General features: G+C 43.4%; 2 protein-coding genes across 14 annotated transcripts in view; both read right to left on the bottom strand.

The window, feature by feature from the left end:
• Atp8a1 (ATPase phospholipid transporting 8A1) overlaps positions 1-24,176 on the bottom strand; it is a 242,556-nt gene that overhangs the window by 172,881 nt on the left and 45,499 nt on the right. For 6 of the 13 annotated variants that reach the window (XM_087582502.1, XM_087582504.1, XM_087582505.1 and 3 more), the window contains exon 6: positions 6,736-6,776. In XM_087582502.1, coding sequence (XP_087438628.1) covers positions 6,736-6,776 — 41 coding nt within the window. 13 annotated transcript variants of the gene reach the window in all.
• On the bottom strand, positions 20,204-23,657 carry LOC148001324 (uncharacterized). Its single transcript, XM_087584499.1, has 3 exons — positions 23,633-23,657; positions 22,345-22,871; positions 20,204-22,254 (listed from the first exon to the last, which is right to left on the bottom strand). The coding sequence occupies exons 1-3, from the start codon at positions 23,655-23,657 to the stop codon at positions 21,007-21,009; spliced, it is 1,800 nt and encodes a 599-aa protein (XP_087440625.1). The 3' UTR covers positions 20,204-21,006.

The following is a 24,176-nucleotide window of genomic DNA, read 5'->3' as shown; positions in this document are numbered from 1 at the left end:
TCGTATTAACTGGTGTGGAGAGCTGCACAGATGTCTTAGGCACTCAGAGGACATGGCCGCACCACTGGAGCGATTTAATAATTAGTATAGGTAACACACTGTGGTTCAGAGCGTATAGGAGCGGAGGCCTTGTATCTGGAGACACATGAAAGTCACACCAAGAATCTGCCTGGGTGGCTCTCTTCCATGTTTCTGCCACATAAATGTATCCGTGGCTACGTGCTAACACTTCCGCTTGCTCATTTCGGATTGAAAGTCACTGAAAAAACAGAACTGGCAGTGATATTCCTGCTTTAATTTTAGGCTACCTCAGGCTCATCCCCGAACTTGCTCCCACCCAGATAAGGAAAGTCAATAAGCTAATAACTCCATTTTAGACGCTCTCTCCACCAAAGCTGTAGACAAAGGTAACTACGTCAGACTTAAGAACAGTCATTTGTGCTACACAGAGACGTCAGCTGGGGAAATCGGAACAGCCTGGGCGATTTCAAACGCCCGAATACCTGATTCTATAAACGGCCAAGGACTGACTGCTTTCCTGATTACGCTTTGCTAGCTTGGAAAAAAAACCCAATCGTTCTCAATCATGACCTGATTAAATAGATTTTGAAAAAAGGACACTGTCCATATTTTTTATGTGGATTTTACAAATCAAACTGTCCAAGGAAATGACGATAAACAACCTCAAGAACACATTTCTTCTTTGTTTATTTTAGGACCCCCTGTGAGGTTTTAAATCCTGAATTCATTCAAGGACTAGTGTGGTAGCTTTTAATCCTAAGGCCGTATGTTCTGAATACTGATTCACAATTATCTTAAAATGTGAATGCTACAACAACAGAAAGATCTATACTCAGTAACGGAAGGGACTCAAGGGGAAGAATAAAGTTCTCAGTTTGGTGGGAAAACTGTGTCATTTGGAAAGGCACAATGACAGTAAGAAATCACTCATCCATTCTCTTGTAGCATTTCACCACGAGGAACAGGAAGGTTTGCAAGAGATGACCCCGTCACAGTAAAGGGGTTTATTATAAATGAGGACCGAAAAGAGAAGAGTCAACAGAGCCCAGTCCATGGACGGCATAATATAAATGACAGGGACTCAAAGACAGAGTTAGTGGTCCACACGCACCGCAGGGCTCTGGATAGAGCCAGAGAGAGGGGAGACTGGGTTATGCAGTACCTGATACTCAGTCTATTTGGCACACATGAAGCCAATCAGTTTTGTAAATGCTTAATTAAGAATCATGGGAGGTTTGAAATTCTTCGTTTATTCTTTATTTCCTTGGAGAAATCACAAGGTCAATGCAGGGTAGAGAAACCATCCTCTACACTGTTTGAGCATCAGTAGGTGTCTCTACCTTGACGAGAGAAGGACAGTGTCAGCAGGTATAAACTCTTTGCCTTTTATTATAACTATATCTCCAACATTTACCTGAAAGAAAACTGGGAATTGGTTAATTATCTGCATGGAAAGATAGTAAAAAAAAAATACAACCCATTTATTAATGCACAGAATTTTTTAAAAGTTCTAATTTCCACAAAATGGCATAATATTAGAGGTGAATTTATATTTGTTTTTATCTGTTATTTATCTTAAAAAGATGTTTTGATCAGTTCTACCTACACACTTGATTGACATCTCCACTTCTTAAATGCTCTCTCTTTGACATAAAAACAAGAAGGAGGAATCTGCAGTTAGAACCTCTTCCTTAAGGGAGTCTCCGTACAAGTGAAGAAATGGCAGCTGTGAGCTGTCGCTTTAATTTATAACTGAGAAAGGAAAAAAACATCTAGGGCTCTAAGTTTCTGAGTCACATATTCAGGATGAATGGAAAAGCTGAGACTCAAATGCACACCTACTTATCTCTCATAGCCTGATTTTTGCATAACTCTAAAGAGAATATCAGTGTAATTCAAATAACATAAACCACGATTTTTCGTTATTATATGGTAGCACGTTTTTAACCTTTGAGTATGGCATGAAGGTGAATTAAAGTTCTGTTGTGGCCAGAAACTATTGGAAGCTATTTTGTCAGGCTCTTACTGCTTTTGGCAAATAGCTTTTACCAAACACCGTGTCTGAACTCAGCAACAGCCTGGCTCTGCTTAGGCCCGGGACCCTCAGTGGGGATCATCATGTAATTACTACAGCCGGGGTCACTGCAGTAATTTATCTATTGGGAGAGATAGTGCGGGAATGCTGGAGAGTGGCACCTATTATTAACTATGGTGTATATGCCCACTTTCCAGACAGGAAAGTGCTAGATGGCATGCTTTTAAAATTAAAAAAAAAATAATAATCACTTCAGTTGAAACCTACCATGTGGACATCGAAAAATGCCCAAAATACCGAGTCTGTTGGAATTGAACACTCACTAACTCAAAAGAGGATGAACATACAAAAAAAAACCAAACAAAAACAAAACAAAACAAAACTATAAAAATGATATGTATAAATACACGATGTCCTTTAATAATGTGCTGCAACTAACAGTACCAAGGACAAAAAGGATTATAAAAGCCAAGTGCTCTGCAGTCAAGGCACTTAGAGGGAATGCCAACCCAGTTACCATGCAGCCAGTCCTTAATCGTCTCCATGTGTTAACATTTTTCCTTCAATTAAACTCCGCGCTTCAGAAAACAAGGGCTGCAACGCCTCTGGGGGCGTTAGGTTGATGCCTTCGACTGCTGAGAATTCCTAACGGGCTGCAGTGCTACCCAGCTTCTTTCTTCATTGCGAGACATCAGAAGGGCTTGGATTATAAGCGGAAGAAAATATAACCCCTTCCATAGATGCTGTACTGTGGGGACTCCGGCAGCCTGGAGAGCCAAGAGCTTACTCATTGCCCAAGTAGCTCTCATGATGTGAGGAAAGCAGGGAACCCCCTTTCCTTGCCTGTGTTTGAGATCTGTTTCTCAAAGATACCTAAGCAACTTTCTCTCCTGGTTCTAACCTCCTAACACGGTATTCTTCGCTCCAGAATGAGGGAACCAGAAAGAAGGGCAGGCTGGGACAGAAACAATGCATTGAGCACGGATCCCGCTGGAGGACGTTGGGAAATATTTAGGGCTTTTGATTCACTGCCTTCAACTTCCCCAAGCCACGGACATGAGCAATTATGATCAAAGATTAAGAAAAAGGGATTAAAATAGTCTAACTATAAAGGACTTACTTAAGAATCATACTATTTCCGATTGTAGGTAACAACATATTTGCATTTTATATGAGAATTTTTCAGGATACGGTTTTCATCCAGAGAAATCTATCTCGTGGTGGGAACTTACCCCTTAGACAGTTTTGCCGTGACTTTCAGCTATGCACACAGCTCCCATGCCATATTCTCCCGCTGTGCCAGAAATATTTACTTGTTTCAAGATCCTTCAGCTAGATTCTCTACTTGGACCTGTCTCAAAAAAACCTGAGCAGTGATCTTTGCACGTCTCCGTGAAGAACTAGTCTGCATGGTGAGAGCGAGCAGGCCAGATGCTGCTGTTTCAAGAGATACAGAATCTTCACCACCAACCCCTAAGGGGGAGGCTTTGTCATGACAATGTTTTTTTTTAAAAATCTTGAAACTTCACCTTTGTTATAGAGAAACTACTTCGTGGCCATGTGGAGTGCTGACCTGCTAGCATCTGAGAGCATCCTGATGTTCTGTGGTGACTGAATGGACACTGACAAAGCTATTAAGTCTTCTGAGAGACATTAAAAACACCCACACACTAAGAATCGCAGTGACATTACCTGGAAGTAAAGTCCATTTGCCAGTGGGTTTTTCATACCACAAGGGCATGCGGATGGCATTACTGGTTTGAGTTTACTAAGTTTATTTTTCCCTGTACAATGTTTCACGTGAACCATTGACAAGACCTATCCCAGAAATATGTCCAAGCCACCACCAAGAAAGTCTGCATCTGTGTCATTTGTATCTGCTGCTTGCTCAATACACTTTTTTTTTTCTTTTTGCATGGCTGGCAGCTCAGTAGCACAGGTCTACTCTTTTACATGTGATTACATTTTACGATACAGATGCCACTACATGTTTTGTTACCTGTGATGAGCCCATTCACTCCTCGGCACATACATTTAATAAATATTTACTGGATGAGTGTATACAACCTTCTGTGTCATCACGGTATGTAAAATCAAAGTTTTACTTGTAAAATATGGATGCGGAAAACTGTGACTTACTCGCCTGTTCTCGAGTGTAGGTGTATTCTAGCTTTAAATCTTATAAAAACATTTTGAATGTGTAGACTTTCTCACACTTTATGATTATTGTAGAGATGGGCTATAAATTACCAGGATCTTCTGTACAGATTTTATCATGGGCAGCCATAATTCTAGACTGCAACAGTATGCCAATGTAATATAAAATAAAAATTCTGGAACGCGAGTTTCTCATATTTATTTGACCATGAATGAAACATTGATTACACTTACGTTTGTACTTTTTGTTGTCTGGTTGGCCATCACACCAAGTCTAGTTGATATTCCTTCTTGCTTTTTACGGACTTTGTTTTATTGTTTGTTTGTTTAAAGAATAATAACCTAAATCTTTTGTCTTATTTGGTACCAATATTTAATATATTCCTCTCACTTATTTGTGGTATCTTTTGTATAGGTTTAAAATTTATATAACCACAATCATGAGATATTGATCTTTCCTACATACTTAATAAAATTCTATAAATGTGTATTTCAAAACAGCATTTTAACACTTAACTCTTTTAGCCAGATGGAATTTATTTTTGCACAAATCATGATTTAGATGTAACCCAAGTATTCAAGTATTATTTCTTGACCCTGCCAATCTCCAATTTCTCCTTGCTTATCAAATATTGAACCTGCCTCATTTCAGGACACTGGATTCTTCTCTATTTTACCTGTTAGCATCTACTGTGAGAGACAAAGTCTTAGTGTATAGATCAGGCTAACCTCAAACTTGAGACTACCTTCCTGACTCAGATTCCTGAGTGCTGGGATCACTGACATGTGCTATCACACCAGCCTCACTCATGTGAATATTTGACATCTAGAGAACATCTGCTTTCTTCTCACAGCTCACACAGATTCCACATATCAGTAAGAATGAGGACTTCCTTATGTTTCCTAACAATACTGCCAACATCAAAATATTATGAGTTTTGCATGTTTATCTTGAATTCATTGTTGAACCAATTTTGTGAATATAACTATCTAGTTATAATTACTAAATAACTTCAGCTCTTTTTAACTGGGTGGCTTTTTGACAATACCTTAAATTCTGTCTTTTCATAATATGGGATATGCACATTAAGCGTGGTCTTGACCTCAAGAATAACCAGCGATGCTATCAATACAGGCAACCACAGTTAGTGATTTGTTATCTTTGTCTATTAAAAATCTAAAAGTGAGAGTTATGATAATCTGTGTTCAACAGCACACCCTCATAATAATGGTTGCCGTGAGGAAAATTTTACAATGGAGTGAAAGAGAGTTACTTCTCGACTTTGTATATTACCTGAGTGGGAAGTCTTGGTAAGAAGAAAAAAAACAAAAAACAAAAACAAACTGTGTCTTTCTGTTAACTATACTGATAACCCTTGCAATACAATGCACACACATTCAATAAACTGTATCTGAATACATCCCATCTGTCTTCTCTGTAAAATGTTTAAGCCCACAAGTAGCTGATGAACCCATAAAAGCATGGCATTCCGGAAAGTTTTTTAGCTGTTTTGTTTTCTACTTCATTCTTCTGAAACAGAGCTGCCTGCTATAGAAATATAGCATGTAAAGGTGCTTTCCTCCTTATTACTTTAATGTCAAAGACCAGAGAGCAGAGAGCTGTGAATTCCCACATCTCTACAAGAGGAGATGTCAGTTCATAGGCTAGCTAGTGATTTAAAAAAAATCAACAAATAATCAGTTTTTTGTTTGTTTGTTTTTTTATTGAGAAGAGTCTCTACCTTATCCCTCCACTGACAGATAGTGGCCAGGACCATCACAAAGGAGAACTGTGTGCATGGACCTCAATGGAGTATAAATGAAGTAACAGCAGACAACACTTTTGTTGTCCCAGTAAGATAATGTGAGATATACATCCAGTGTTCACTGCCTGGCCTCTAAGAAGCCATCTGATGGCCACCAAGGCTGTTCCCTGTGGATGACCGGGAGATGTGTGGAAGGACTACCAGTTGTTCTTGCTTACCTTTTGCAAGTAATGGCTACAAGAACAGACACCTGGATAACACTTGCCAAATTGTGACTGCACTCACAACGGTGGAGTTCCTAGCTAGCAGGTCAACCTCTGAAGCGCAGAACTGACTTCTGTTCAGTTTGCATGACTACCTGTCTTTAAATAGTGGTAAAATGTAAATGGGGTGATTTCCCTATATGAGTTTCAACTAAAGCATGCAAATGTGAAATTGCAGAATTTCTTTTACTTGGACAGTAGATGATTAAAACAAAATTCACAACACAAAATAAATAAAATCTATGAACGAGTACTCAAAATATACTGTGAAACATGAATGTTCTAGGTAGTACTTTCCAGAAGAACAGTCTTCCTGGAAGAGTACAGAGATGCTTGGCCTATGGAGCTAAGTGAAGGCTTCATGAATGCTTACAGTGATTACTAAATGGCTTCCGTATTAGTAGGGTTGTTGACATTTGCTTCTAATACATACAAAAATTATGCTATAAAGTTTTATGCATTTCTTCTAGATTAAAATAAAGCCAATGCATACCTTTTCCCAGTGAACAATTTCCCAAGCGCCATTTCTCAAAACTGCAAAGAAAAAAGGATGACATTTTAAAGAACATTTTTTTTCTACCAATCACAGAGTTCTAACTAATGAAATGATTATTTTAAACAAACAGCTTCTAATGAAATGGCTAGCGGCAATACTATATCTTTAAAAACTAGTTGTGGTCGCAAGGGGCATACAAAGGAATACAAACTCTTGATTTCTGTCAGCCCCTGCAGTAATTCATCTCCAACTCAAGGCAGCCTCACTGGAGCAGCTGCACGACTCCTCCAAGTCACAGGGGAACCTCAACATTGAGTAGGGGTTGGGGGTGGGGAGGAGAAAATTGACAAATTATGTTAAAGGAAAATGCCTAGCCTACATCCATTTTCTAAGGACAGCCATTATTCTGAGGTGGTCCTGGTCTACATGGGTTATAGTCATTATCAATTTCAATCTTGAATAGACAAAGACAGTAAAGCAAGGACATCACAAAATTTTAATTAATAAGACTTTAATACAAAGAAGAAATGAAAAGAACCCTGTGTTATTAGGTCCATAATAATGCAAAAACATTCCATGTTGGCTTAGTAGGAAAAGTGAAAGATGCTATTCTTAAATCATGAGAAGAGCATTTTACAGTGGACTTCCTGCCTCGTTGCACAGTACGGGTACTCAGTACCTCTAACTTCACCCACTCTAGGTTTGTGATGTAATCCTGAGCATGGCGATGCACCCCGAACACTGAAAACAGTACAAGTGAGGCAGGGACCGCTGGGCTTAGAACTTAAAACACCAAGGCCCAATGATAAATGGCCCAGACATGAAATCCTTGAGGGCAAAGCCAAGGTTTGCTCTGACATCAGAAACAGCACAGCACATACACAATGTGAAATGACAAACTAAGCAATTAATAGGAAAAATTACATGACACTCAGTTCCCGGTGATCTTAGAAGGGGCAGGGCTGGAACCCTCTAGAAAAGTCTTGAGAATAAGCTCAAGACATTAAAGAGCAAACCCAACATTAATTCCACATGATGTTTTAAAACCAGCATTCGAGTCTGCATTCTTTTAATCTAGATAAAACCTGTGTACGCCAAATTCTCTTCTAAGGCCCATGTCTTACTTTGCTCTTTGTTTCTCATGTCTTGTGCCTCTTTGTCACCTAAGACACCAGATGCTGACAGAAAAATCAATGCAAGAATAAACACCCTGCAAGGCACTTTGATGAGAAAACTTTATTACATTCAAGTGGAAGGCTAAGACTAAGTACGTCTCACATACCAACACTGTAACTATATGCATGTTAAAATTCTTATTCTTATTCTGCTCAAACAGATAGGGACTAGGGATCTGAACCATACACATTCAGAACTGTATCTGGTCTCTAAAAACTCTAAGGCTAGCAGAGTTCACCCAGCTGATCCCAGGAAGAAGGCTGGGCTTCACCATTGTGCACACAGTACCTGGAATCCAGACAACACATCTCACACTAAAAGCCTGGGCTTAGGCTGTGCCTGCCCATGCTTCCTGGTGTGTATCTCAGAATGGTTGTCACCATGACTCAAGATTAAAGGAGAGAACATGCTGCCTGTTACTTATAACCGTGTAGGTAAAATGTAAACAAGCATCCACAAGAGGCAGCCAAGTGCTGTCTGAGTGGACTCTAACTAGGTTAACTGATGTTTGGGCAAAAATACATGGAGATTTCTTTATTGAAATGTATTTCCTTCAGAGCCTATTTCTTATTAAGCAAATGTTTTTCGAAGTGCAATAATAACCCCTTTATTACAAGTGTATATATGTGTACACATGTGTGCATATATGTATGTTTGCATGTGGGGGTATATACGTATGTATACATAGGTATATGTGTGTGTGTAAGAGAGTGTTTGTGTGTGTGTGTGTGCGTGTGCGCGCGTTCGTGCGTGCGTGCGTGCCAGATATTGATATCAAGTATATTCCTCAGTTGCTCTCTACCTTATACACTGAGGCACAGTGTCTTGCTGAACCCGGAACTGGTGTATCTAGCCAGCTGCCCTGCCCTGGAGATTTCAGGTGAACTACCAAGCCTACCTGACTATAATGTTGGTCTATGATTCCCTAACCCTGGTCCTTGTGCATTCCTAGCAAGTGCTATACCCACTGAGCCATCCTCCCAAGCCTTATTGTTGGTTTTTTTTTTTTTCCACTGTGGTTTATTCATTTTTAAGCCCCTGTCTAACATTTCTAAAAAACGATGAAGTCTGACATGAAAATAAAGGCGTTCCGTGGGGGCAGAGGGAATGGTCTGAAAATCAACCGACTGGCACAGTAACAGTAGTTAACGCATGCTATACCCGGAAACTGAAGAGAGGAGAGGCTGAATAATTTCACCAAAGACAACTACTGAGGGGATGGATGTGTTAATTAGGCTGATGCAACTCACCACAATACATACATACAATCCCCTGTGGGCACTGTTATTTTAGGAGCGCTCCTCCCACCAGGGTACCACAATCTGCAGATGCTTAAAGCCCTGTCCATAGAAAATAGGATTTACGTACAACCCGTGCACATCCCCGTAAATAATTGAGATATCCAGGTTACTGAGATTGCCTGATGCGAACAGTAGACAACCAGTTATTATTATTTCATAGTAACTAGGACATCATGGCACGAGCAAGGTCTGCACTCACTCAATGCATACACACTTCCGTTTACATTAATATTTTTGCCCTGAGGCTGTTCGAATCTGTAAATGTAGAGCCCATTGTTACAGAGGACTGACTACTGAGCAAAATGCAAAGTGTTATAAATATATATATTTAGACTTATAGAAATGTATGCAATTTTGCAAGAAAAAAATCAGAGCACTGATTATCGTATGTTAAGAATTGAATATAAAAATCACATGAGAAGAAAATAAAGCGTTTTAGCGTATCAGGAAGCGTTCTCTAAGGCGAGGCAACCTTGGGTTGAACACCATGCTGTGACCGCGTGAACAGCTCCTTCCAGGAGTCAGAAGCCTTCCATTACAGTCATGGCTGCTCGCTGTCTCGCACCTGGCCTGCTCCCCTCGGTTACAGTATCTGCCTTGCTCACCCTCATGACTTTCCTTCCCAACTGAAGTAAAACTTACAACACATCGTAAGTGTTCTGGTCCGTGAGCTTTGAGAGGTGTGGATAGCCATGTGTCCACTTCTAGCATGCTGGAAGTCTACAGAAGGGTTGCCTGTGCCCTGGCTGCAATATCCATGCCTCAAGACTCAGAAACCACTGTTAATTGTGTGCCATAGGCTGGTCCTGGATTTCACGTACAGTCATCCCCTTCTGTATCCACAGGTTCTAATTTGTGGATTCAACTAATTGTGGCTAGAAAATAGTTTTTAAAAAAGTAACTATGGTTATATAAAACAAATAGAGATTTTTTTAAATCATCATTATTTTCTAACCACGACAGATATTATAATTCTTTACATAGTATGTATAATGAGTTAGGTACTGCTATAACCTTACTACATGATATCCCTGTAGGCTCCTATTATGAAAAGCTGGTCCCAGCAGGGAGTATTATATTAGAAGACTCTGGAAACATCAGAAAACAGAGTCTAAATGGAGGAAGAAGGGAGCTGCTTTTTCTTTCTTCCTTTGAAGGTTACACTGGGTACCTAGTCTCTTCCTCTCTCTTTGTTTCCTGTCTGCCACCAGCTGTTTAGTTCTCCACCACACACTCCTACCAGTCACCATGATGCTCTGCTCAGGTCCTTGGAGCCAAGTGGTCATGGATTCTAAAACTATCAGCACTATTTATATCATACAATTCATTACGGTGGGGGGAAGTAACCAATAAATGTATCAAAAGTAATCCAGGGATGACTTAAGGTATCTGGGGCATTGTTGACAGGTTATATTTAGCAGTTAAGTGTTTTGTATGAAGGACTTGAGCACCTGGGGAGCTCCTTGTCTTAGGGCCAGGACCCTAGAGCTATTCCCCAAGTGGACAGTGATGGGTACTTTACATGACTCCTACTCCGTCTGTGTTTGCATCCCCCTTCTGTTTAGATATCAGAGACTCTGAGTAAAAGGTTTTCCTCTCCTTCAGTGTGCTGGCATAGCATGTGACAGGCTGACCTCTGACCTCTGCATTTATCCTGTTACCCTGCTTTCAGGTCCTCATGCCACCTTGCACTGTTATGGAAAAATCTCTGAGGTAGTTACTCTAAGTCACCTAACATCTTTTGTGATGGTAATTTGACTGTTTTAAGTCCTTTGTATTCTACAAAATTTATAAATTTATAAAATTTATGATTTAAAAAAAAAGTTTGCTTATTCATTCCCTCCCTCCCTTTCTTCTTTTCTTCCCTTCTGACATATGTTTCACTATAAAGTCCATGTTGACCTTGACCTTGAAAGCCCCTGAATGCTGAGATTGTCTAGGTGTTACCATCAAGGCTGGCTGGATTGTCAGTTAGAAACAGTGGATATGAATACTTTATCTACATTTGTGTCTGTGTACCATGTGCGTGCTTGGTGTGCAGAGTCCAGAAAAGGGAGTTAATGCCCTGGAACCGAAGTCACAGATTGTTGTGAACCAACTATGAATGGTAAGAATTGAACTGGGTCCTCTGGAAGAACAGTCGGTGTTCTTTCTTAACCACTGAGCCATCTCTCCAGCCTGTGAACCATGGATTCGTAAGACCTAACACATGCAAACACAAACACAACAAAATAACAAATCCCTTTAAAACTTTGATTTGAAGCTCACATCTTTTAACTCACGGTCAAACCATATCTGTCCATTTACATATGTCTCCACTAATCTTCTCTTAGATACATATTCAAATTTTTCTGTACATTGACCTTTCATAAGTTATTCTGATATTAAGTGTCTTTCTTTTTTAAAATGATGACTTAAACTTCATTTTAAATCCATTACTGATAATATATACAAAGCTTTGGCACAATCATCTTTTTAATCTAGAAGCTTACATCTTCTTATGAGTTGAGGTGTAGCATTTTAAAATTATGATTAATAATACTTTCTAAGCAACTTAATTTTTCTTTATGCTAAGAATGCCGCACATGCTTTTAGAAGGGTTTGTTACAGTCGTCTGCCTCACTGCTCATCTCGTTTTCAAAAGATAACAATTTCTCCTATTATGGACAAATACCTTTGAAAATCTACAATTATTTTACTAATAAAAATGTCCCATGGGGTAGAGAGATGGCAGGGCTAAGAGTGCAGGCAGAGGACCCAAGAGTGGCTCTTAGAATCCATGTCATGCTAGTCACTATGATTCCTAGTTCCAGGGCCCAATGTCCTCTTCTTGTCTCTCTAAGCCCACGTGCAAAAGTGTAAACATGAACACACACACCCATACGTACACATAAAACAATAAAATCTTTTTATTAGATATTTTATGTATTTACATTTCAAATTTTATCCCCTCCCCCTCCTCCTCCCTCCCCCGCTGCTTCTATGAGGATGCTCCCCCTCCCACCCACCCACTCCCACCTCAGTGCTCTGGCACTCCCCTACACTGGGGAAATGAACCTCCACAGGACCAAGGACCTCTCCTCCCATTAATGCCCAACAAGCCATCCTCTGCTATATATGCAGCTGGAGCCATGGTCCCTCCATGTGTATTCTATTCTTTGGTTGGTGGTTTAGTCCCTGGGTACTCTGGGGCATCTGGTTGGTTGATATTGTTGTTCTTCCTATGGGGTTACAAATCCCTTCAGCTCCTTCAGTCCTTTCTCTAACTCCTCTAGTGGGATCCCTGTGCTCAGTCTGATGGTTAGCTGCAAGCATCCTCATCTGTATCAGTACGGCTCTGACAGAGCCTCTCAGGAGACACCCATATCAGGATCCTGCTAGCAAGGATTTCTTGGCATCAGCAAGTAACTGGGTTTGGTGGCTGCATATGGGATGGATCCCCAGGTGGGGCAGTCTCTGGATGACTTTTTCTTCAGTCCCTGCTCCACTCTTTGTCCCTGTATTTCCTCCTGTGAGTATTTTGTTCTCTCTTCTAAGGAGGACTGAAACATACAATCTTTTAAATCTTTTAAAAAAGTCTTGTTTTTAAAATATATTTTAATTTCCCTCTTCTAAAAAGGACATGAGGTATGTATGTGTGTGTGTGTGTGTGTGTGTGTGTGTGTGTGTACATGTGTATGTAGTATGTGGGGGATACATGTGCACATACATGTATATGGAGGCTAGAAGGTGACACCAGATGTTTCATCCAATCTTATCTTTTTGGTTCACTGAGGAACCAGATGCTCAGTGACTGAATAGTCTGCCAGGCAGGAGAACTCAGGGGAGTTGCCTATCCTGCCCCGTGCTAGGGTTACAGCCAGTCACGATTCTAACTGGCACTTTAAATAGATGAGGGGATCTAAGTTCTGCTCCTCCTGTTTGTATAACAGAATTATTACAATGGAGCCACCTCCCTTAGTCCTGATAAATGGCTTCCTATGACAGAGCTACCCTTTACTCCCCGTGATCACTCCTTACCATTCCCTTCCCCCTCCCTATGTTCTCTGTGCTCAAAGCACCATGCCCGTTCTTGCCCCCTTTTACACATGATTCTGTGGCAGGAGCATTCCTCCACCCCCATCAAGTTAACCCACCCGTCTTCCACATCTCAGCTTTCATACAACACTCTTGGGAGCTTTTGTGGATACCTGGTCACAATAAATAAGCTATTTTCCTTCAGAGTATAGAACCCAGTCTTACATATGTAGTTGGAGAGGACTTGTTTCCTTTTCAGACTCCAAGAGCCATAAAAGAGTCAACCCCTCCTATCCTGTTTACTCTAGTAAGTCAGGGTTACAACGCAGCCACTCAGAAGCACCTGCTAAGTCCCTGTTGGATGGAGTGCTGGGTTCACTGGTATTCGGTCATGTTTGAGAACATGAGAAGTCTGAGTAGGAGTTACATAGGTGTATTGACGATACGACCCCTCTCCTTAGTAAATGTCACATTAAAAATAACACGCACATAGCATTTAATATACAGTTGTAGAGTAAACCACTTTAGCAGTTTCTTTAAAAGTTCATCACAGTTACCGTAGGACCTGGAAGTCCCACTACTAGGTATGAAGCCATGCGAGAAGAGGAAACTTACTTTACATATAACGTGTGCATGACGGTTCACTGTGGCATTACTTATACTAAGCCATAAGTGGAGCCCGCCAAGATGTGCCTCAACTACCGTCCAGACGAGCACACTGTGGATTGTCCATTCAATAGCACAGTGCATGCAATGAAAAGTAACGAAGAGCTAAGGAGATGATGTGGATAAACCCTGAAGACATGGCGAGTGAAAGACTGCAGACAGACAAGGCCATCACAGATTGTACGATCCCACTTATATAAAGTACTTAGAATAGACAAATCCATGGAGATGGCATACAGATTAGTGGTTGCCAGGGCTCAGAGAACAGGGCAGCAGCAGCTGACCACTCATTCATGTACGCCGGTTTCTTTATGGAATACTCAAAATGTGCTGGACCTAGGTGGTGTGGTGGGGTACACAATCTCCTGACTCATTGGAGGCCCCCAGGTTGCCCATTCTAGGATGGGGAATACTTTGGCAAGGCGAGTGATAGCTGAGTAAGAATAGCCACACAAGGATGCAATGAGCTATTTAGACATTTGCTTAAAATAGATTTCTCAGTTTTGTAAGTGGCTAAAAAGATTGAAAGTGTTATGTAACATGAGATGAAGTAACTCCCCTGTTCTCTGATGTCAGCTTGGGGCTACCCCTCCAGCTTCGCCATCTAATCTGGTCCTCTTGAACTGACGCCACTGTAGCAGATGTTTGCTACTTCACGTGTAAAAATAGCACTGGGCCACTCTTCTGGTTCCAGTCAACACTGCCAGTGTCCCAACAGCCTTCTAGAGTGGTCTTCCAGCTCTGCTCCTGTCTCCATGCCCTAAGCCTGCTCCCTTGCTCTAAACGCTGCTCCCTCCAGTTGACCTCCCAGGAATCTCTACCTCTGCCCTACACACACATTTCCTGTTGCTTTATTACTGCAGAGGTAACTGGAAACCACGGACCACTGAAAAGCTTTATCTACCTTAGAAAGCTTTAAATGCAGTGCTAGTCAGGGACATTGTATCACCCTCCTTGGTTTTAAAAATATAATTACATTAATGTTTATGTGTGTATGTGTCTATTCCATGGCCCTTGAGTGGAGGTCAGAGGACAACTTATGAGAGTTCACCTTGTAGTTTTGGGGACTGAACTCAGGTCTTCCAGTTTGATGGCAAGCACCTTACCCACTGAATCAACCCACTGCCCCTTTCTAGTTTGGAAACAGGTTCTCATTCTACAATGTGGGCTGGCCCAGAACCTTCTAAGTGGACTAGGCTGACCTTGAATTCAGACCTGCCTGCTTTGCCTCCTGACTGCTGAGATTAAAAGAGCAAGCCACCACTTTATGTAGTATAAGCAAACCTTGAATTTGTTACAAGTGGAGTCTGGCCTTAAACTTTTTATCCTTTTTGCCTCTACCTCCCCAGTACCAGGTTAGTCATGAGCCACCATGCCTGGCTATCAGTGACACATTTCATCAAGTTGGAAATAAGTGCACTCCTAGTAAGGCAAACAGGTTCAGCAAGGAAAGGCTGAAGCTTCTTCTCACCTCAGCACTACCATCGCATGCATCAAACCCCAAAACACACAGACATAAACATGTATATTGTATACATACATATATACATATACATACATATATACATATATATACATATATATATGTACACACACACACACACACACACACACACACACACACACACACACACACACACACATGTTTTAGACCTGACAAGGATATTAAGGTCAAAACACAGAGTCAACCAGCTTGTGTCAAACACTGACTGGCATGGCTGTGTGAATGACAAGTGGTCAGGTGGTGAGGCAGACAGTAAGACAGTCGTTCAATGGGTGAGCTACTTGCCACAAAACTCAAGTACGTGAGTTCAATTCACACAGACCCATGTCCACACGGTCTCTAATCAAGGGAGCCGGTGTGCGGCTACATGAAAGGACAGAAGGGAAGGAGCTCAGAGGTGTCTAGGCACAGCTCCCTGGGGGTCCTGACAATGCGCTAAAACATAGATTTTGAATTTCCCTGATAAATATAAAAAACTTGTTTTCAGGGAAGCCTGGGTAGAAGTTTCCATAGTTCACATGCACTAGTCAATCAAGTCAGATTGTAGCTTGTTAAGTCAGGTAAGTAATCAACCTATGTACACTCTTAGACTGATATTTTTTAAAAATCCTATCTACTAACTACACTTCTGATACATCAAAATCAGTATAAACTCTTCCCTGGTAAACAATTTCCCAAGCACCATTTCTTTCTTTCTTTCTTTTTTCATCTTTATTAACTTGGGTATTTCTTATTTACATTTCAATTGTTATTCCCCTTCCCGGGTTCCGGGCCATCATCCCCCTAGCCCCTTCCCTCCCCTTCTGTATGGGTATTCCCCTCCCCATCCTCCCCCCATTACTGCCCTCCCCCCAACAATCACGTTCACTGGGGGTTCAGTCTTGGCAGGACCAAGGGCTTCCCCTTCCACTGGTGCTCTTACTAGGATATTCATTGCTACCTATGAGGTTGGAGCCCAGGGTCAGTCCATGTATAGTCTTTAGGTAGTGGCTTAGTCCCTGGAAGCTCTGGTTGCTTGGCATTGTTGTTCATATGGGGTCTCGAGCCCCTTCAAGCTTTTTCAGTCCTTTCTAAGATTCCTTCAACAGGGGTCCTATTCTCAGTTCAGTGGTTTGCTGCTGGCATTCGCCTATGTATTTGCTGTACTCTGGGTGAATCTCTCAGGAGAGATCTACATCCGGTTCCTGTCAGCATGCCCTTCTTTGCTTCATCCATCTTGTCTAATTGGGTGCCTGTATATGTATGGGCCACATGTGGGGCAGGCTCTGAATGGGTGTTCCTTCTGCCTCTGTTCTAAACTTTGCCTCCCTATTCCCTGCCAAGGGTATTCTTGTTCCCCTTTTAAAGAAGGAGTGAAGCATTCACATTTTGATCATCCGTCTTGAGTTTCATTTGTTCTAGGCATCTAGGGTAATTCAAGCATTTGGGCTAATAGCCACTTATTAATGAGTGCATAACATGTATGTCTTTCTGTGATTGGGTTAGCTCACTCAGGATGATATTTTCCAGTTCCATCCATTTGCCTATGAATTTCATAAAGTCATTGTTTTTGATAGCTGAGTAATATTTCATCTAAGCACCATTTCTTAAGCTGCTTTTGGGTGCAGGGTGTAGGAGATTCCGATGGTAAACAGCTCATTCTAATCACCAGCCCATCCTGCCCTGATCTGGGCCGAGGCTCAGACTCACACAGACAGGAGCTCTAGACACCATGCATTATCACAACCCAACCAACAACTCCATTTAGATGAAATCCTGAGTTCCTCTTCATCTGTGCCATGGCCAAGTGACACTGAACTCTATCTGCGTGACTGTACCCTGCAGGAGCAGGTCTGTAAGGTGTGCTGGTGACTTCTGGGTAGTTCGTTTTCTACTTCCCATCGGACTCAGTCAGACTTCTTCCTTAGGCATCCACAGCAACATGCTTACGAGGAACAAGTGTAATTTCACTGTACTGACCACAACCCTGACAGGCACAAGCCACTTCAATCGTGTCAATGTGGTAAATACTTGATATTTAGTCCAAAGTCTGCATGGGCTTGGATTAATCAATGTGTATGCTGCCATTATGTCTCAGCGCTGTTAAGAGCCTAACTGAATAGAGTATGTTATGCACTTGCAGCAGGATCCTGCTTTTCAACATTCGTTCCATGGGTCTGCAGCACGAGAGACATGGCAGACATGAGGACGTTTCCATCCTCTGCTCCCCCTCCCCCCACAACCAATGTCCTCTGTCCCTGAAATACAAGGGACAGGAATAAAGGAAACACACAGCTTGATGCCACACACACCTTAGGCTCTGAATCTGGTGATGTGAAAACAAAACAAAACAAAACAAAAAAACAAAAAAACAGGCACAATGTGAAACATTCGAGTAAATCAAGGCTTGGGCACCAGCCAAGGACACTTGTCAGCCACAGTTCACTGCTGGCTTTCTTTTGGAACTGGCTCCTGACATCTAACCCTTGGAACAATTAAAACAAGCACCATCTCATGCAGTGTGCTGGCAAGGGAACCAGGAACCCAGCTTTTTTAATCTGTAGCCTCCTCTACCTTCACTCCAACTACTTTGGAGGAAGCAGGAAGTGCTGAAGTGTCCTTTGCCAAGAGGCTATTAAGTTTTGTTGGTCCAAAGGTAACAGCACTCCCACTCTGCTTCCAGAGGAGATGATTAACACTGCTGCAGAAGGAGAGCAAGCCTGGGGCAGCAAAGGATCTTGAATGGCCTCTAGGTGCTCTGACAGCTCATCTGAGCTGTGAACCTCCTCCGCCTCTCCCCTGCCATCCAAACACACCTGCTACAGTTTCCACACAGTCTAAGGAGGGTGACAGCATGCACTGCAGGGTTCAGACATTAAACAAACACTTCAAAAAAAAGGCTGTTTTAACCCAGCAGGATACTGGCTGGCAGCCTTGGTGCAGTAGGCTTCTTCTGTGAAAGGCAAACAGTCATTTAGAGGACTTGGGTCCTTCCTCACCAAAGGCCTGGAGGAGGCCCTGGGAGTCAGACAAAAAACACTGCAGCCTGGCTCATTTACACGCCCAGAGCTTCCTAAAGAGATGTCACCCATCTCCAGAATGAAAGCAATCTGTCACAGGGATGTCTCTGAAAGTTACTGGCCACCCTTCCTTGGCAGTCAGTTACTTTCCAAAGTAGGAAGAAAGAGGCAGATCTTAAAGTCTATCATAGAGAATGGAATAGAAACACACATGAGCACACACACACACATGCACAGACACGCACACACATACACACACACACATACACACACACCTGCACACTCACACCCATGCACACACACACTCGTACACACACATATGCACACACAGGGCACACAGACACACACACACATGCACACGAACACACACAAACACACATGCACACACACACCCATGCACAAACACACACAGACACGAGCACAAACACACACACACACATGCACACACACACCCACACATGCAGACACACACACGCACACATGCATACACACACTCACATACACACACACCTGCACACTCACACCCATGCACACACACACAGACACGAGCACACACACACATGTACACACACACATGCACACACAGGGCACACAGACACACAGACACACACACACACACACACACACAGACACAGAGGAAAGGTAAGTTCTGGTGACTCTAGACCTGTGTAAATAAAAGAAACGGATACACTCATACTGAAGCACCTTTCACTCTCCTAGCACAGTCTCACTGTAGAGACGGTTCAAAGGTGGAGTCGTGGTGTGGCCCAGAAAGACAGTACATATAGGTATTTTGTCTAAACTTGTCTATAAGGCCAAACTGAATCTCTACATATAGTATCAAGCCATTGTCTTCTACTGACACAAAGGACAAAGGAAATGTCATCAGTCGGTGTCTCCTGAGTAGACTGTTCACACTGGCATCAAGTCAGCTGAAAGCATTTCTATAAACTCAATTATAAAATTTTAGAGTGGCCTCCAAAGCCTGTTCCATTGCCAGTCACACAGCAGCACTGAGATCCCATTCCAGGCATCCAGAACTCCTGGGTAACTCTAGCAATCTGTGTTTTAAGGAGTCCTCTGAGGGACTCAGAGCTATAATCAAATTTGAGAGCCTGCACCTTAAAAGCAAAGGTACAGAGGAAGTAACAGGACAAGAGTAAGAAGATGAGGAGGGGGAAGTTGAGGGGGAGGGGATAGTTGGGGAGGGGGAGGGGGAGGATGAGGAGGGGAAGGGGGAAGGAGGAAGAAGATGGGAGGGGAGGGGAAAGGGAGATGAGGGGAGGGGGGAGGAGTATGAGGAGGGGGAGAAGGAGACAATGACAGGGTAGAAGGAAAGCCAAGAGCTAGGCAAAGCAGCAATTCTGAAGTCAGACCTCTGTTTATGAAACTGTCCTCTTGTATGTCCTCAGAGGGTTTTGTTCCTCTGCAGACATCTTTGATTTATGGGAGAAAGGAAACATAAGCTGGGTTGTATTTCTCCACAAATAAATACCACCTCCCTATCCCAGGTTATAGTGGAGGATTTCCAATGCGCTCAATTTACACACACTCCTAAGACATTCAAACTGGTTTGGAAATATTACCAGCTTTTGAGATGTGTGAGGTTATTCACGCTGTGCATGAACATAACTTTCAGCCCTGGGAAACCATCCTTTCAAAGAACTGTACACAGGTAAGCTGATGTCCGTGTGGCAAGGCACACATGCTCAGGCTCACTGGATGCGAGGGGCTCACGTATGGGGGGAGCCTGCGGTGAGACAGGAGGCACTGCTCTCTCTTTTTAGTTCTTTTTTTTTTTTCCGGAGCTAGGGACCGAACCCAGGGCCTTGCGCTTCCTAGGTAAGCGCTCTACCACTGAGCTAAATCCCCAGCCCTGCTCTCTCTCTCTCTCTTTTTAATAGGCCAGTGAATTGGTGTTATTTTAATGCTTTGTCAGCTCTGAAGAGAACTGAAGCAGATGGACTCTGCCCTGTTAGTGGGTCACTTCAGATTGAATTACCCAAACAACATCTCCATGCCGTTTCTCCAGAGGACTTTAGAAGTAAGTGGTTTCCAGGGGGAAGCAACCACCAACTTCCTGCACCACAGGCTCCCATTTGTCTGCTGATAATCTCCACCTCTCTTCCACTCTTGAAGAGGCCCACGCAGGATTAGGGAGTAAATTCTAGGTGGAGGTCAGTGTGTAATGTTTAAGTGTGCCTAGATTAGGAGGGCTAGAGAGAAGCTCATAGGTTTAGAGCACTTGTGGCTCTTGCAAAGGACCCGGAGTGATGGTCTATAACCATCCTAAGTCCAGTTCAAGGGAATCCAATCCCCTCTTCAGACCTCACAGGCATCAGGCACACATGTGCACACAGACATAGGGACAAGACATCCATACACATAAAAATAAAATAATAAAATAAATATTTAAAAAAACAGTATGCCTAGGTTAAGAATTTCATGCCACCTTTTCTACAAAATTAAATTACAGAAAAAAGTTCATTAAACAGAGGCATTTTTTTTAACAAAATGCCCACTATCATAGTAAGAGAAGGTAATATGAAAACGAAGTCTAGTAATATTGGCTCTCATCCAAGCAGGTGGCTCTGTTTCGCACACCTCATTTTCTGGACATACACACAGTGTCCTGTAAGGAGTAACACACAGTGTCCTGTAGGGAGTAACACACAATGTCCTGTAAGGAGTAACACACAGTGTCCTGTAGGGAGTAACACACCGTGTCCTGTAGGAGTAACACACAGTGTCCTGTAGGGAGTAACACACAGTGTCCTGTAAGGAGTAACACACAGTGTCCTGTAGGGAGTAACACACCGTGTCCTGTAAGGAGTAACACACAGTGTCCTGTAGGGAGTAACACACCGTGTCCTGTAGGGAGTAACACACAGTGTCCTGTAGGGAGTAACACACAGTGTCCTGTAGGGAGTAACACACAGTGTCCTGTAGGGAGTAACACACCGTGTCCTGTAGGGAGTAACACACCGTGTCCTGTAAGGAGTAACACACAGTGTCCTGTAGGGAGTAACACACCGTGTCCTGTAGGGAGTAACACACAGTGTCCTGTAGGGAGTAACACACCGTGTCCTGTAAGGAGTAACACACAGTGTCGTGTAGGGAGTAACACACCGTGTCCTGTAGGGAGTAACACACCGTGTCCTGTAGGGAGTAACGCACCGTGTCCTGTAGGGAGTAACACACCGTGTCCTGTAAGGAGTAACACACCGTGTCCTGTAGGGAGTAACACACAGTGTCCTGTGGGGAGTAACACACAGTGTCCTGTAGGGAGTAACACACCGTGTCCTGTAGGGAGTAGCACACCGTGTCCTGTAGGGAGTAACACACCGTGTCCTGTAGGGAGTAACACACCGTGTCCTGTAAGGAGTAACACACCGTGTCCTGTAGGGAGTAACACACCGTGTCCTGTAGGAGTAACACACCGTGTCCTGTAGGGAGTAACACACAGTGTCCTGTAGGGAGTAACACACCGTGTCCTGTAGGGAGTAACACACAGTGTCCTGTAGGAGTAACACACCGTGTCCTGTAGGGAGTAACACACAGTGTCCTGTAGGGAGTAACACACCGTGTCCTGTAAGGAGTAACACACAGTGTCCTGTAGGGAGTAACACACCGTGTCCTGTAGGGAGTAACACACAGTGTCCTGTAGGGAGTAACACACAGTGTCCTGTAGGGAGTAACACACCGTGTCCTGTAGGGAGTAACACACAGTGTCCTGTAGGGAGTAACACACCGTGTCCTGTAAGGAGTAACACACAGTGTCCTGTAGGGAGTAACACACCGTGTCCTGTAGGGAGTAACACACAGTGTCCTGTAGGGAGTAACACACCGTGTCCTGTAGGGAGTAACACACCGTGTCCTGTAGGGAGTAACACACCGTGTCCTGTAGGGAGTAACACACAGTGTCCTGTAGGGAGTAACACACCGTGTCCTGTAAGGAGTAACACACAGTGTCCTGTAGGGAGTAACACACCGTGTCCTGTAGGGAGTAACACACAGTGTCCTGTAGGGAGTAACACACCGTGTCCTGTAAGGAGTAACACACAGTGTCCTGTAGGGAGTAACACACCGTGTCCTGTAGGGAGTAACACACCGTGTCCTGTAGGAGTAACACACCGTGTCCTGTAGGAGTAGCACACCGTGTCCTGTGGGGAGTAACACACCGTGTCCTGTAGGGAGTAACACACAGTGTCCTGTAGGGAGTAACACACAGTGTCCTGTAGGGAGTAACACACCGTGTCCTGTAAGGAGTAAAATACCGTGTCCTGTAGGAGTAACGCACCGTGTCCTGTGGGGAGTAGCACACCGTGTCCTGTAGGAGTAACACACCGTGTCCTGTAGGAGTAACACACCGTGTCCTGTAGGGAGTAACACACCGTGTCCTGTGGGGAGTAGCACACCGTGTCCTGTAGGAGTAACACACCGTGTCCTGTAGGAGTAACACACCGTGTCCTGTAGGGAGTAACGCACCGTGTCCTGTGGGGAGTAACACACAGTGTCCTGTATGTCCTGTAGGAGTAATACACCGTGTCCTGTAGGAGTAACACACCGTGTCCTGTAGGAGTAGCACACCGTGTCCTGTGGGGAGTAGCACACCGTGTCCTGTAGGAGTAACACACAGTGTCCTGTAGGAGTAATACACCGTGTCCTGTAGGAGTAACACACCGTGTCCTGTAGGAGTAGCACACCGTGTCCTGTAGGGAGTAACACACCGTGTCCTGTAGGGAGTACGTGCAAACCTGGGGCTTTAAAACAGCACTTCCATTCACTAGGCAATTCTAAGTGATTCCAACCGCCTTAGTCTGTGCCGAAGCTCTATCGTTTCCCAGCCCTCTATGTCATGATTTTACACGAGATTCTCATAGCATTCCACAGAAAATGGAGGCATAGTTTTATAATTTAAAGAGAGAGCTAGTAGAACCACCATGATGAATTCATATGGAGACCGGCTTCAGTGTACACACGACAGTTAAATGACAATTGACTAGTCCACAGAGACGAGTTTGGCAAAACAACCCAGTTCAGGGGGAACAAGGAGAGACACCCCGCCATCCGTCCCCTCTCCCCTCTCTCTTGTGTGTGTGTACATGCGTGTGTGTGTGTGTGTGTGTGTGTGTGTGCGCGTGCGCGAGTGCACATGTGTGTGTTTAAGAAAACTGAGGTGGAAAGAGGAAAGCAGAGGAGGTAGAGGTAATTTAGATGCAAGGAAAAACCTGAAGCACTCAAGGATCGCCACATGCTGGGGCTTTGAATAATAGAAGTAATAAGTAGATACCGTGTTCTTGGTTCACAGGAGGCAAAGCCAGGGCAGCAGTGATGGCGCAGTGCCCGCCAGTGAAGGTAAGACTGTGTGAGAGCTACCACACTCATATTCGATCAGTGCCTGTAAAGCAGTCCAGGACACAGTGATGCAAAAGACGACTTGCTTCATCTCGTTCTCACCCCACATCACGAATTCTCAAGAAGGCTCCTTACACCTCCAGCCTCTGCTTTCCTGTTGTTATCTAATGGATACGTGCACATGTGCGTGCAGTACACACCCACCACACGCACGCACACACACACACACACACACACACACACACACACACACACGCCACATGCAGCATCTGCTAAGACAAGACGCTAGGCAGGAAGCTATAGATAAGCAAGCGATGGGTTCGTCCTCTACAGTGTTCCTGTCTATCATGTACAAAACAGCTTCACAGCAGCACACTAAATATAAAGAAAAGCCATAGACCACAAAGCTCACCCAGA

Source organism: Rattus norvegicus, chromosome 14 (genome assembly GCF_021556685.1).
Source record: "Rattus norvegicus strain SHRSP/BbbUtx chromosome 14, alternate assembly SHRSP_T2T, whole genome shotgun sequence".
In the NCBI taxonomy this organism is placed as follows: Eukaryota; Metazoa; Chordata; class Mammalia; order Rodentia; family Muridae; genus Rattus; species Rattus norvegicus.
The sequence above is the reverse complement of the archived record's forward strand: the minus strand, read 5'-3'. Positions and strand labels throughout refer to the sequence as shown.